The sequence below is a fragment of the Macrotis lagotis genome, chromosome 5 (genome assembly GCF_037893015.1).
Source record: "Macrotis lagotis isolate mMagLag1 chromosome 5, bilby.v1.9.chrom.fasta, whole genome shotgun sequence".
NCBI classification, from domain to species: Eukaryota; Metazoa; Chordata; class Mammalia; order Peramelemorphia; family Peramelidae; genus Macrotis; species Macrotis lagotis.
This window is the reverse complement of record NC_133662.1, coordinates 13,464,072-13,476,463: the sequence shown is the minus strand read 5'-3', so window position 1 is coordinate 13,476,463 and position 12,392 is coordinate 13,464,072. Positions and strand designations below refer to the sequence as shown.

General features: G+C 39.1%; 1 protein-coding gene and 1 long non-coding RNA gene across 2 annotated transcripts in view; one reads left to right on the top strand and one right to left on the bottom strand.

Annotated features, from left to right (window-relative positions):
• The window catches only part of LOC141489620 (uncharacterized), a 50,894-nt gene extending 39,044 nt beyond the window's left edge, over positions 1–11,850 (bottom strand). The window contains exons 1-2 of the long non-coding RNA XR_012468950.1: positions 11,451–11,850; positions 9,730–9,811 (exon numbers count right to left, since the gene is read on the bottom strand). This is a non-coding gene — a long non-coding RNA (uncharacterized LOC141489620). The remainder of the gene's footprint in view (positions 1–9,729; positions 9,812–11,450) is intronic.
• SAYSD1 (SAYSVFN motif domain containing 1) lies at positions 583–5,662 on the top strand. The gene has a single exon (XM_074236849.1). The coding sequence runs from the start codon at positions 839–841 to the stop codon at positions 1,118–1,120; it is 282 nt and encodes a 93-aa protein (XP_074092950.1). The 5' UTR covers positions 583–838; the 3' UTR covers positions 1,121–5,662.
• Positions 11,851–12,392: the final 542 nt, after the last annotated feature.

Sequence of the window (12,392 nt, the reverse complement as noted above, 5' to 3'; positions counted from 1 at the left end):
TAGCCTTGGACAAGTCACTTAACTCCATTGTCTTGCAAAAAACAAGTTTGGTAATTGGCTGAGTGAATACAGGAAAGTAACCATAGCAACCCTGGCAGCTGCCGGCCAAGATCAGCTCAGTCCATGAAAAGACATCACTGTCCTCTAGGTCCATTATGGGAGCCGGGCATGACATCAACCGGATTTAATGCAACAAATCCATCACTAGCCATGGGACTGTGGGAGAGTTATTTTTTCTCTCCTCTAGTTGTATAATGCAGGATTTAGCTAAGATGATTTCTGAGGTCCCTTCCAACTCTAACACTACATATTCTTTTTTTTTTTGACAGATTTTGAGTTTTACAATTTCCCCCCTAATCTTGCTCCCCCCCAGAAGGTAATTTATCAGTCTTTACATTGTTTCCATGGCATACATTGATCTAAACTGAGTGTAACACTACATATTCTGGGAATTCAACAAAGATTTATTTTAAATTCTGCTGTCTCAGGACAGAAAAGCCTTTCTTGTTGCTCTCTTAATATGCCATCTAGGGTAGTGGGTTCTAGATGAAGACATGGGAGTTTAGTTTGGGGTTTTAGTAGAAGTGGAAAATGGGGGTTTCGAACTTCTGTGCTTTGACAGGACGAGCCCCGCGCCGCTCGGGGCACCACGTGACTTCTGCTTCGGCTTTCCAGACTTCCGAGCGCGCCCTTCTGCGCATGCGTACGACAGCCTACGCCTCTGAGAGCGAGTCGGCGCGTAGAGTGGAAAAGGGTGGCGCGTGCGCACACGAGGCCCAGCCCAAGGCCCGAGGTCCCAAGGCCGCCGCTCTCACCGGCCTGGTGAGGGGTGCGCCCCATGGAGCAACGATTAGCGGCGTTCCGGGCTTCCCGGAGGCGAGCCGAGCTACAAGGAGGGGCTAAGAGCGCGGAGAGGAGCGGGAAGACAACGGGAGAGGACGTGGCGGCGGCCCCAACGCCACCCCCGGCGCAAGGGGCCCCAGGCCGCAGAGCCGAGGTGAGACCGGAAGAGCTCTCCTCTCCCCCTCCGACTCTGACGGTTGAGGAAGCCCCGCCCTCCTCCCATGTCACCAGCAAGGCCCCGCCCCTTTGGGGGTGGCTCCATCTCCCCGCCTTGTGATTGGTGTGGAAGGCCCCGCCCCCTCCCACATGACGCAGCCAAGTTCAGGAAGCCAAGGGTGTGTCCTGCCGCGCCCGCTTTGAGAAGGCCCGGCCAGGCCTCCATCCGCCCTCCCGGCGGCTCCGCCGGGTGCTGGCCCTGCCCCTGGCTGTGCAGCCTGCGCTGGAAATCCCACTTCTTTGTGGGGAGGGCAGCCACCCCGATTCTAAAGCATAGCGAGGGAAATTGAATTTGGGGAGAAAACCCTATTGGGGTTTTTCCCTCCTCCAGACAGTATCATTAAAGTAACTAATGGGGCAGCCCGCTGGTGCAGGGGAGAGAGAGCGCATGGGACCTGGACAAGGACACCTGAACTCAAATTTGGCATTAAGAACCTTCCCAGCAGCCTGACCCTGCGCAAATCCCAACCTTCAGCAGGCTGGAGTTTCCTCATCTGTAAGATGATGCTGGATGGTAATGGGCAAGTGTTTCCCAGGGCTATTGTGAGGATCAGATGATAATCACTGAAAAGCATTGAAAATGTTAGTTATTGTCCTTTATTGTCCCTTTCCAGACATCTATTTCAGAATGCCCAGAGTTGGAAAAGACCTTGAGGTCTCTTAACCAACCTCCCCATTTTGCAAAAGAGAGAACCAGAATCTCCAAGAGATTAAATGATTTGCCTCTGGTCACATAAGTGAGGGACAGGGCTAGGATTCTACCAAGGTCTGCTGATATCAAGACTACTGCTTCTTCCAAAATAACATGCTTTAGAGACGGAATTTAGATATTCCAAAACACTTCCCTGGGGAGAAATAGTGAATGTTGTAGGTGCTTTCATGACTTTTAAGCCAAAATTAGTGTTTGTGTGACTCCAGAGGAAGAAAATCCAGTGTTTTGAATAAGTATGCCAGTATTTTAAATAACAATTTTATATTTTTTATATAGCATTTTATATAGCACACTAAAATCAACAAAGCAGTTTTCTTCATTAACTACCCTATTGTAGGTAGTATAATTAAGCATAACCATCTCTCCTCTTCAACCTCCTGCCCCTCAATTTCCCAAGACAAATTCTCCTGGATGCAAATAGATTAAATACCACCACCAGTGTTGTGAATGAACTTTGAGTAGCCCATGCCATTTATGTTAGTAAATATTTATTTTGCACCTTCTGCACTGTGCTAAATGCTGGAGTTTCAAAAAAGAAGCAAAACACAGTTTCTGCCCCTCAATCTAATGGATGAGACAAGATGCAAGCATATAAAAAGTAAGTTCTATTCAGGATAAATAGATAATTGACAGAAGGAATAACAGATAAATAACTGAGGCACTGGAAAACCCTTAGAAGATTAGATTTTAGTTGGGACTTAAAGGAAACCAAGAAAATGTTATTAACTTTGGGGGCAGGTGGGACAGATACCAGAGAAAATGCCTGGAGCCTAGGATTATCTTTTTCATGTAATAGCCAGAAGGCCAGTGCCAGTGGATCAAAGGGTTATGTGTTGGGGAGTAAGGTGTAAGAAGACTGGAAAGGAGAGAAGGAATTAGGTTATAAAAGGTTTCGAATGCCAAGCAGAGGATTTTTTACTTGATCCTGGGAATGAAAGGAAGTTTATTGAAGGGGTTTGAGGTGCAATATGGTCAGACATGCCCTTTAGGCAGACCCTCCAGCAACCTATTGCAGTGATCAAGGTGTGATGTGAGGTGATGAGGGCCTCCATTACAGTGTGACAGTATCAGAGGAGAAAAGGTGAAATGGACAGGTCTTTATTATTTTTTTTCCAATTACATGTAAAGGTAGTTTTCAACATTCATCTTTTTGGTAAGATTTTGAGTTCCATATTTTTCTCCTCTTCTCCCCTCCCCAAGACAGCAAGTAATCTCATATAGGTTATACATGCATGTATAATCATGTTAAACATATTTTCATATTAGTCATGTTGTGAAAGAAGAATCAGAACAAAAGGAAAAAAACCATGAGAGAAAAAAAGTGAATTAAAAAAAGCAAAAATAGTATGTTTTGATCTGAATTGATCTTTTTCTGGATGTGGATAGCATTTTCCTTAGGAAATTGATAGATCTCTTTAATAGATTGAATATAGCATAGGAGGCACAGGAGTGGAGGGATGACAAGTAGGTTATGAGCCTGAGGAACTGGAAGGAAGTTGCCCTCTACACTAATAGAGAAAGTAGAAGTGGGAGTGAGTTTAGTTTTGGATCTGTTGAGTTTAAAATGTTTACTGGATCTCCAGTTGGAGATGTTTGGAAACCTTAGCTAAATATCGAAGTAGATAGAATGCTGGGCCTGGAGTCAGAAAGATTCATCTTCCTGAGTTCAAATCTGTCCTCAGGCACTTATTAGCTATGTAAGTCACATAACCTCGTAGGCCTCACTTTCCTGATCTATGAAATGAGATGGAGAAGGAAATAATAAAACACTATTATTTTTGCTAAGTGAAAATCCCAAATGGAGTCATGAGGAGTTGGACATGACTGAAAATGAGTAAACAACAATTGAAGAGAGGTGAATATGGAAGTCAGCAGAGAGTTTGGGGCAGGAAAGGTGAAGTTTATATAATATAGAGATAATTAAATCACCAAGTGAAGTAATATAGTGGGAGAAGAGAAGGGACAGAACCCTGAGGGACTCCTATAGTAAGAGGACATGAACTGGATAGGATCCAGCAAAGGAGATTGAGGAGTGATAATAGCATAATTATTGAAAAATATGAAAGCATAATAACTTAAAGTTTTAGGGTTGACTTTCTCTCCACATTTTGATAAGACCTAAAAATTTGCTTTTTAAAAACATTGAGGAACAAATGTACTTTTGTCTTTTAACAATGTTTTCCATAGTATTAAACACACTTAATATTGTAAAATATCTGATTTTAGGGAAAGATTTTTTTATTGAGAACCTGAAGGGAGTAGTTATTCAGTTTTTGACTGAATGTGAAATTTCAAAGGGACTGCTTGTTCTATGTGAAGTACAGAAAGTAGCAAAAAAGGTTCAGCAGGGAACAGACAAAATAATCCATTTTTCTCTTATGTATTTTTTAAAATTGTCTTTCATGAGGTTTATTGTTGATTAGAGTTCTTTTTTTACAAACAATTGCTTAGTTGCCTGAGTAATTTTGCTTTTGATCTTACATAGTTGAAAACCAAACTTTTAACAACACAATCAGTTTCTTGTCTGTGTGTCTTGTTACCAAAGCATTATAAGATCATTGAGTCAGACAGATGTAGAGACCCAATTCTGAAAAAGCCGTCATTATTAAAAACTCAAATACTGATAGTGACACAAGAAGTGGAAAATGCTGGTTATCAAGTTGGTCATTATTAGTGCTGCAGTTTCATAAAGGAATCAGTTCTCAATTTCTTTTCAGTGAATTATCATTTGCTCTGGTTTGAATTCTCATTTAATTTTTTTTCCTCTAATTTACAATCCCACCTCTATTTTGCAATTTCCATAGAACACTGTAGCTTGTCATGGATTTCCTAAGTCTTCCTTTTGTAATTATTTCTTTTCAGTTAGTTATTGATATGAACATTCTACATTACTTTTTTTTTTATAACATCCTAGATTATGTGAAGCAAAAGTAGATCTAACAAAAAGTAAAGTGTTCTTTCTTCCAGTGACAAGACTAGCTGTGTAGGTGAGAAAACATGCAACTTTATTCTTTGCACCTTCAGAAAAGCAGAGAACATAGAACTACTTTGAAAAACCTTGGAGAAGGAAAGTCATTAAATGTTTCATTGAGCTTGAGTGTCATCTATCTCTAAAATTGCATAAGAAGTGACTTAGGTTTTTTTTTTATTTCCTTTTCCTCTGCCTGGAATTATATTTTATCATCAATATTATTAATTTATTATTACCAATTTACTAGTATAGCATTACCTACCCTTTTATAATAAAAAGATAACTTTGTAATGTTTACTTTTTGCTTATATTTGATCACACCTGCTATGTATTAGGGCTCTGTTATAGGTATTAGCACTCTCCTTACTTTTGAGAGACTTATAATCTACTTGTGGAAAACAATATAAATATAACACACAAATTATCAAATAAATAACAGAACAGGACCTTCATTAACATATACAGAGCTCTCTCAGCTTCCCTTGTCTCTTGGGAATTAACTCTTGAAGGTCTTCACTCCCAACTTACCTATAGTATGTTCTTTTTTCCCATGGACTATCTTTACAGGACACAGGAGTCGGGGGAAGGCATTGATATACTTCCCATTAGGCTGTCAAACCCTCACCACTTGCTTCTTTAATCCCTGTGATTCAGTTTCCCTCTACTGAAGCAAACTCCTTTTCCCTATTTATATTCCTTATATTCTCATACTTCTCCAGTCCAGTCCTTTCTCCTCTCCAACCTTTTTTTTTCTCTTCTTCCTTATTCCATTGTGTTGTTTGGAATACTGCTTCCTTCTCCCTTCTTTAGATATCTTTTATCTATCTTTCCATCATCTTCAACTTAATAGAAACTTGTCCATTTCTGGATTTTACTTCCTGCCTGGCAGTGAAATGAGATAAAATGCCTCATCTTCAGTGCCACATCTTCTCTCATGTCCCTCATATATTTGTGTTTGTGTGTGTGTGTGTGTGTGAGAGAGAGGGAGGGAGGGAGGGAGGGAGAGAGAGAGAGAGAGAGAGAGAGAGAGAGAGAGAGAGAGAGAGAGATTGAGAGATTCTTTGTTCCCCAAGACCAGATATTTGCCACTTTAGGATATTTGCCTGCTGTTATCACTCTTCAGCCTCTCTTAGTTCATTCATTCCATCCATCCATATCACTTGATCCAAATCTTTCTTGCAAATATTTTATTAACCAGCAGGCCATACTCTTTCCTTTTTCAAGAAATTCTTTACTTGCATCATATTTTTCCTTTCTACTTCAACCCCAGCTCTTACAGTAGTTTCATTATACTCTTTAATGATGACCCCTTAAGACCCCTGACTTTCATTAACTTTCTCAACTACTATAACATGCATTTTCACCTCAAATACCCTTTTGGAGTAGTCATCATTACCCTCAAACTGTGCTTAGTCTCTTATATTCTCCTCCCTGATCATAATTTTCTGTTCTTTGATTTTTCCCTGAGTCTCACACCTAAACCTGTTCTTCATTCTTATTGTAACTTCTTCATACCCCACTGATTTCCCTGCTCATCATCTCTTTGGTATTTTTCTTCCTTTCATAGTCCTGACTGTTATTAACCATTTCAACCATTCATTTTTCTCTACTTCTGAATCTTTTGCTCTTCTATTGTTCATAGTCCATTAGTCCATAACTCTGAATCACCCCACTTTCTCCACTACTTTACCCTCATTACTGAACATTGGTAGATTCATATAGTTAGGCTGATTAGGTCCATTACTAATTCATGGTACCTTAATTTCAGCTGGAGTCCTAACTGCTATATAGCAATCCCTTTATTCTTTCAGTTGACTTTTTTCTTTTTTAAAGATTTTGTTATTGTCTTTTTGGTCTTACACATCACAAGTACTTCTCAAAAAAATCCTCTCGCCTCTCTCCTCACTCACCCCTAGAACTTTTCATATTATGAAGATTGACATGTTGATCACATTTGATAGTATTATGTAATAGTGCATCCATAATGCATCCCTTCTCTACCAAATGTGCTTTTCATCTTTTATCCGTTGAAATGGATGGTTATTGCATTTAATATGATTTCTCAAGGCATTTTGTACTTTTAGTTTATATTACTGTAGCCATTGTCCATGTGGTTATGACTCTGCTTTCTCTCAGCCATCAGTTTATGTTAAGTCTGGTTTCTTTGATTATTTTCTTTTTTCCTCCAAATTCCTCACTTTTCTTTATTTCTTATGGTATAATACATCATATATATGAGGATTGCCATGATTTATTCATCTCTTTTCAAGAATTTTGTTGTTTTATAAGTTTATCTATGAATGGAACCTTTTAATTTTTTACCTCCTCTGGATATGCTAGTAAATAGGATTAATTGGTTAAAAGATAGATAAACTGTGATTTCTCTTACATTATTTCAAACTTTTACCAACCAGTTGGACTATTTCATAGCTTCACCAAATTGTAGTAGGCTTGACTTTCTTTTCCCAATTTTTCTTTTACCACTCATCTCTTTATTTGATCCTTCCAGGAATTCCTGTTGGGCTTGGGTCCAATTAGAATTTTTCTTTGAGCCTTTGGTTGTATCTGTTTTCATATTGTTAGTCTCTTCTGAGTTTGTGTCTTGGTCTTCCTTGTCACTACAGTATCCCAGTCCTTTGTTGTTGTTTTCTCATTTTTCTTGTCTATTTCTTGACTTTGAACTTTAAGTTAAAGTTGTGCTCTGTTCTCAGACTAGGAAGGCACAGACTCAAGTTACAGGCTTTATCATTCTATTGTTTTCAGAATTCTGGGGATCTGTAAATTTTCAGTGCTTTCAAGCTCCTATGATTCAGGTACTGCTGTAAGTACTGCTCTCCTTGTCTTTGATCTGGTATTTATTCAGAAAGGATCCTTTCTCCTCTCAGCCCTGGGTTTGTACTCCCTTGTGATTGACCAAAAGCCCTGTTCCCTTGTGATTAACCACAAGCCCTCCTTTCCACCCTGGAGCTTTGACCTAGAACTGCTCAGAATTGCATACTCCTGAAACTGCTACTGCTGCATCTGTCACAGTTATTTTCAAGGCCCACCACTGATGTTCCTGCTATAAATCTGGACCTCTGCCTACCTCTGGAGTCATAGTTTTCTTGTGCAGACATCCTAAGTTATCTTAGGCTGAATAAATGTCTTCCTCTGATCTTTTTCTAGTTCTACTGCTCCAAAATTTGATTTGAGGCATTATTTTATAGTTGTTGGGAGGGGAATTCTGGGTGATTTCTCCTGGACCTTACCTTGTAATTCACTATTTTGGCTTCCATCACTAGTGATCTCTTAATTGCCAAATCTGGTGATCTTTTCTTTTCTCACTCTTCTTCTTGGTCTATCTACTTCATTTGACACCCTGATCACCCATTCCTCCTTTTTCCTCTGTAGGTATTTTAATGACACCGTCTCTTAGCTTTTCTCCTACCTGCCTGACTTTGTTCTTCTCTTCCTTTTTCTGGTTCATCAGTATCACACTCCAGAACCGTGTTTGTGCCCTGAGTTTTGTCCTAGATTTCCTACTCTCTTCATACTCTCTGTGGGATTGCCTTAGCTCCTGTGGGTTTAATTATATCATCTCCATAGTTTGCCTTCAGATCTGTATTTCTTGCAGGGCTGGTATATTTGTCGTCCAGTTCTGTAGTCTTTACTCTGTGGGGCAGCTAGGTAGTGTAGAGGATGGTGCACTGGCTTTGGAATCAGGAAAATGGGAGTTCAACTCCATCCACAGAAGCTTGCCACTTACTAGCTGTGTGACCATGGGTATGTCACTTAACCCCGATTGCCTTGCATCCAGGGCCATCTCCAGTTATCTTGTTTCATATTTGGCCACTGCACCCAAAATGGCTTTGGAGGAGAAAGTGAGACTGGTGACTTAGCACAGCATCCCCCTTCACTCAAATCCAATTCAGGTCCTTGTCATGACATCACCTCTTGATGTCATGGTCTTCTTTGAGATTGAAGGACAAACATTATTATTGTATTCTGTCCAGCTCTGGGATATCTGTAGAATAAGGCTTCTGTGAAGGCAGAGCTTACTTGCTGGGATTTTCCTTGGGTTCAGGGTCTGCTTCCCTCTAAAGGGAACAAAAGTTGGGGAATCTACCTTGGTCTTTTATCTCTTAATAACTCTGGCCTGCAGACTGCTGAACAAGGCCAAGTCTGATGACGGCTCTCCTTTTAACTCTCTCTAGACCTAGTTTGACCTGTCTTTCCCTTGAGCTTAATTAAGTCCTGCATCCCCAGTTGCCTATCAGACATTTCAAACTGGATAGCCCAAATATATATTTAAAACAGAACTCCCTTCTCTTTCCCCTATAGTCCTGGATTTCTACTGAAGACACTAGCATCCTTCCAGTCTCTGAGGTTTGTAACCTCATCATTATCCTTGACTGCTCAATCTCTCTCACCCCACATGTGTTGTCAGTTGTATCTGGCTCTCTACTCACACAGCCATCATCCTAGTTCACCCCCTTCTCCCTTCTCAACTGTATTATTGCAATTGACTTCTAATGGCTCTTCCAACCACAAGATTTAGCTTGTTCCAGTTCATCTTCCATATAGCTGTCAAAATGATTTTCCTTAAGTGCAGATCTCATTGTGTCACTTTCTCATTCAGTGAACTGCAATAGCTCCCTATTTATTGCCTCTAGGATTAAATAGAAATTTAACTTTATCTTTCCAATCTTATTGTAGATTACTCTCCCCACCCACCCACCCTCCCATTCTGCAGTCCAACCCAACTGGCCTTGTCCTCCTCAGCTCATCAAAGCTGATCTCCTGTCTCTGTGTCTGTGTTGTCTCCTATCCCTGTGGACAGCACTGGTCCTTCTGAGCTCTTCCTCTTCCTTCTTTCTCTTCTAGATGTCTTTCTCTTCTAGATGTCACCCTTCCAAACCTCCTCAATTGCTGGCATCATCCCAATGTCATAATTAACTACTTTGTATTTATTTGTATTCTCTATAAAATTTATTCTGTATATACTTACATATGCACTTGGCTCTCCCATTAGAATGGAAGGTTCTCCAAAGTAGGGACTACTTCATTTTTCTTTGTCTTCATCACATCACCTGGCATATACCCAGTGGGTTTATTAATAAATGCTTGTCAGTTGAGTCATTTTGTTTCCCAAAATGTTTTTGGTTTCTTTAAAAAAAATTAATACTATGTACCTTGTTCAGTTTCAACTAGTTTCTCTTTAAAAAATCTATCTTTCATTAGTTCCTTTATCTGAAAACCCATAAAGTTCCTTCCCCTTTTTGATTTTTGTCTCACTGAATCTTAGAAATTTATTCATATAAAATCTTTCTTTCACCTGGAAAATTTTTTTCATTGAAACAGAGTGTGCAGTGTTGGTAAGAACTTTTTTAGACACTAACAACTGGTTGGCTTTTTCTTTCTTGGAATAAGTTCTTTGAGGCCAATATTTTGAAATGTATTTTTTTTCTCTCTTTCTCATTCACAAGTAAAGTAGCAGTGTAGCTTTAAAATCTTAGTAAAAAGAGTAGCCATTTTCAGATTCCCCACAGTACTTGAGGATACTTTTCATTCTTTCATACTTAATGCTTCTCTAGAAAAATTTCATTATTTTGAATATATTTTAGTATTATTTATATTTATTAGATTTAGAACCAGAAAGGATGTTAGAGGACTATGACAGCCTTTTGATATCCTCTAGGAGAGGTTCTCTCCTTTTAATCTGAAACCTAAAACTGCCTTTTGATTTTGAGATATTAATGGTGGTAGCTTTGGATCTTGTATGCAATGTGTTTAGACTTAGAGGTTTGATAAGTTAAAATAGCAATCTCCTGACTGGTCTTTTTTTTGCCCCCCAATTATAAGAACTGCAAATGGCATGTGACAAGACCTATTAGTCTAGTTAGTAATCTAACAGATCCAAGCATATCATGAACATTTATTTCACAGACAAATTAGAGGCCATATGCTTACCTAACTGTGGGAATAAAGTCCTGTCTACAACTTTTAAAGTTAGTCTACCACATAGATATCAAAAATTATTTGGATGTTTGGTATGCAAGACATAAGGAGAATTTGCATAATGGGTTCCACCATTTACAGAGTGGAAAATAGACTTAGAAACAATAATGATGTTTACTGAAGAGCACCAGCCACAAGTTACAAAACAGTCTGCTACATATTGAGAGTTTGACTGAGCATGAATGAATATATATGATCATGTCCTCATATTAACTAAGGCTTGAAGTAGTATATGAGAACAAGCTAACCGATGACTTTTTACTACTCCCCCTCCTAATACCCCCTTAATCAAAACACATTTAACTACTTCTTAATATTCATAATTCATAGCAAAACTAGCATTACTCAATAACAGTGGGTGATAGAGAAATTTCTTTCTTTCTTTTTTTTTTTTTTTTTTTTTTTTTTTGCTGAGGCTGGGGTCTGATCCATGGCTTGTCATTGGCCAAGATGTTGCCTTTGCAGTCCAGGCCTTGCATTTACAGAGGTTTTTTTCTCTCTTTTATGTTCAAGTTCTGACTTAGCAGTGGTTTGATCCTGACCCAGTCCTGTGTTTTAAAACCCTGTTTTGGGGTTGGGATCCTCCCTCCTGGCTTGCTATCTAGCTGCCAGGACCTTTGCTGTTGTCAAACTATTGGGACCTGGATTTTACTGTGGCTAAAAGCCTCCCACTGACTTTTCCCTATCTCCTGCCTCCTGGGCTTTACTTACCCATTTCTCCCAGTGAGATAGACCTTCTCTGAAGATCCTCCACGATGTCTACAGTTGAAAACTTCTTAGAATCTTCTCTTTTTCTTGTTGGAATCTGTAGTTTGAATGTCAGAGTAGAGGCTTCATTTATCCTTGATAGGGGACAGGAAGTATGTTAGCTTCACGCCACTATCTTCGCCCATTCTATTCTTGTCTGTATCCTGGAATAAATTTGGCCTAATATGATGGAGTCCTTGCTTCCTTATAACATTGTTAAGGTGTCCCTGGATCACACAAAATTTCCATCAGTTATACTTTGCTCCTGCCACATGACTTGATTACCTTTAAAGATGACCTATACAACCAGAGTTTTAGGGAGGATAATCTGACTGTAGAGAGACCAGTCCTTGAAAAAGGTAATGAGAATGTTGTGGGTAGTAATAGGAATGGAATTTGACTAATGGAAGAGCCATTGTGAAGAAAGAATCACCAGGACATGATGACTGATTAAATGTGTAATGAGCAAAAAATGCTCTGTCAAGGCTTTGAGTGTGGATCACTGAAAAATATTGACAGAAACAGACCAGTTTGGAAGAAGAGAACTGGTTTTAGGGGAAGAATGTCATTTTTGGTTTTGGACATTTGTTTGAGATAAGAGTGACCATCTAGGTAGATGTTAGTAAATTATGCATTTAGAAATATCTAAACAATTCATCTTTATATAGTGCTTTAAAGTAGGTGGTGCTAATAATTTTTAAATTATAAAAATTTTATTTTGTTTTACAATTTTCCCCCTAATCTTACTTCCCTCCCCCCACCCTCACAGAAGGCAATTTGCCAGTCTTTACATTGTTTCCATGGTATACATTGATCCAAATTGAATGTGATGAGAGAGAAATCACATCCTTAAGAAAGAAACATAAAGTATAAGAGATAGCAAGATCAGACAATAAGATATCAGTT

Coding starts and splice junctions, on each gene's coding strand:
- SAYSD1 (XM_074236849.1), top strand. CDS start 839: ATGGAGCAACGATTAGCGGCGTTCCGGGCTTCCCGGAGGCGAGCCGAG.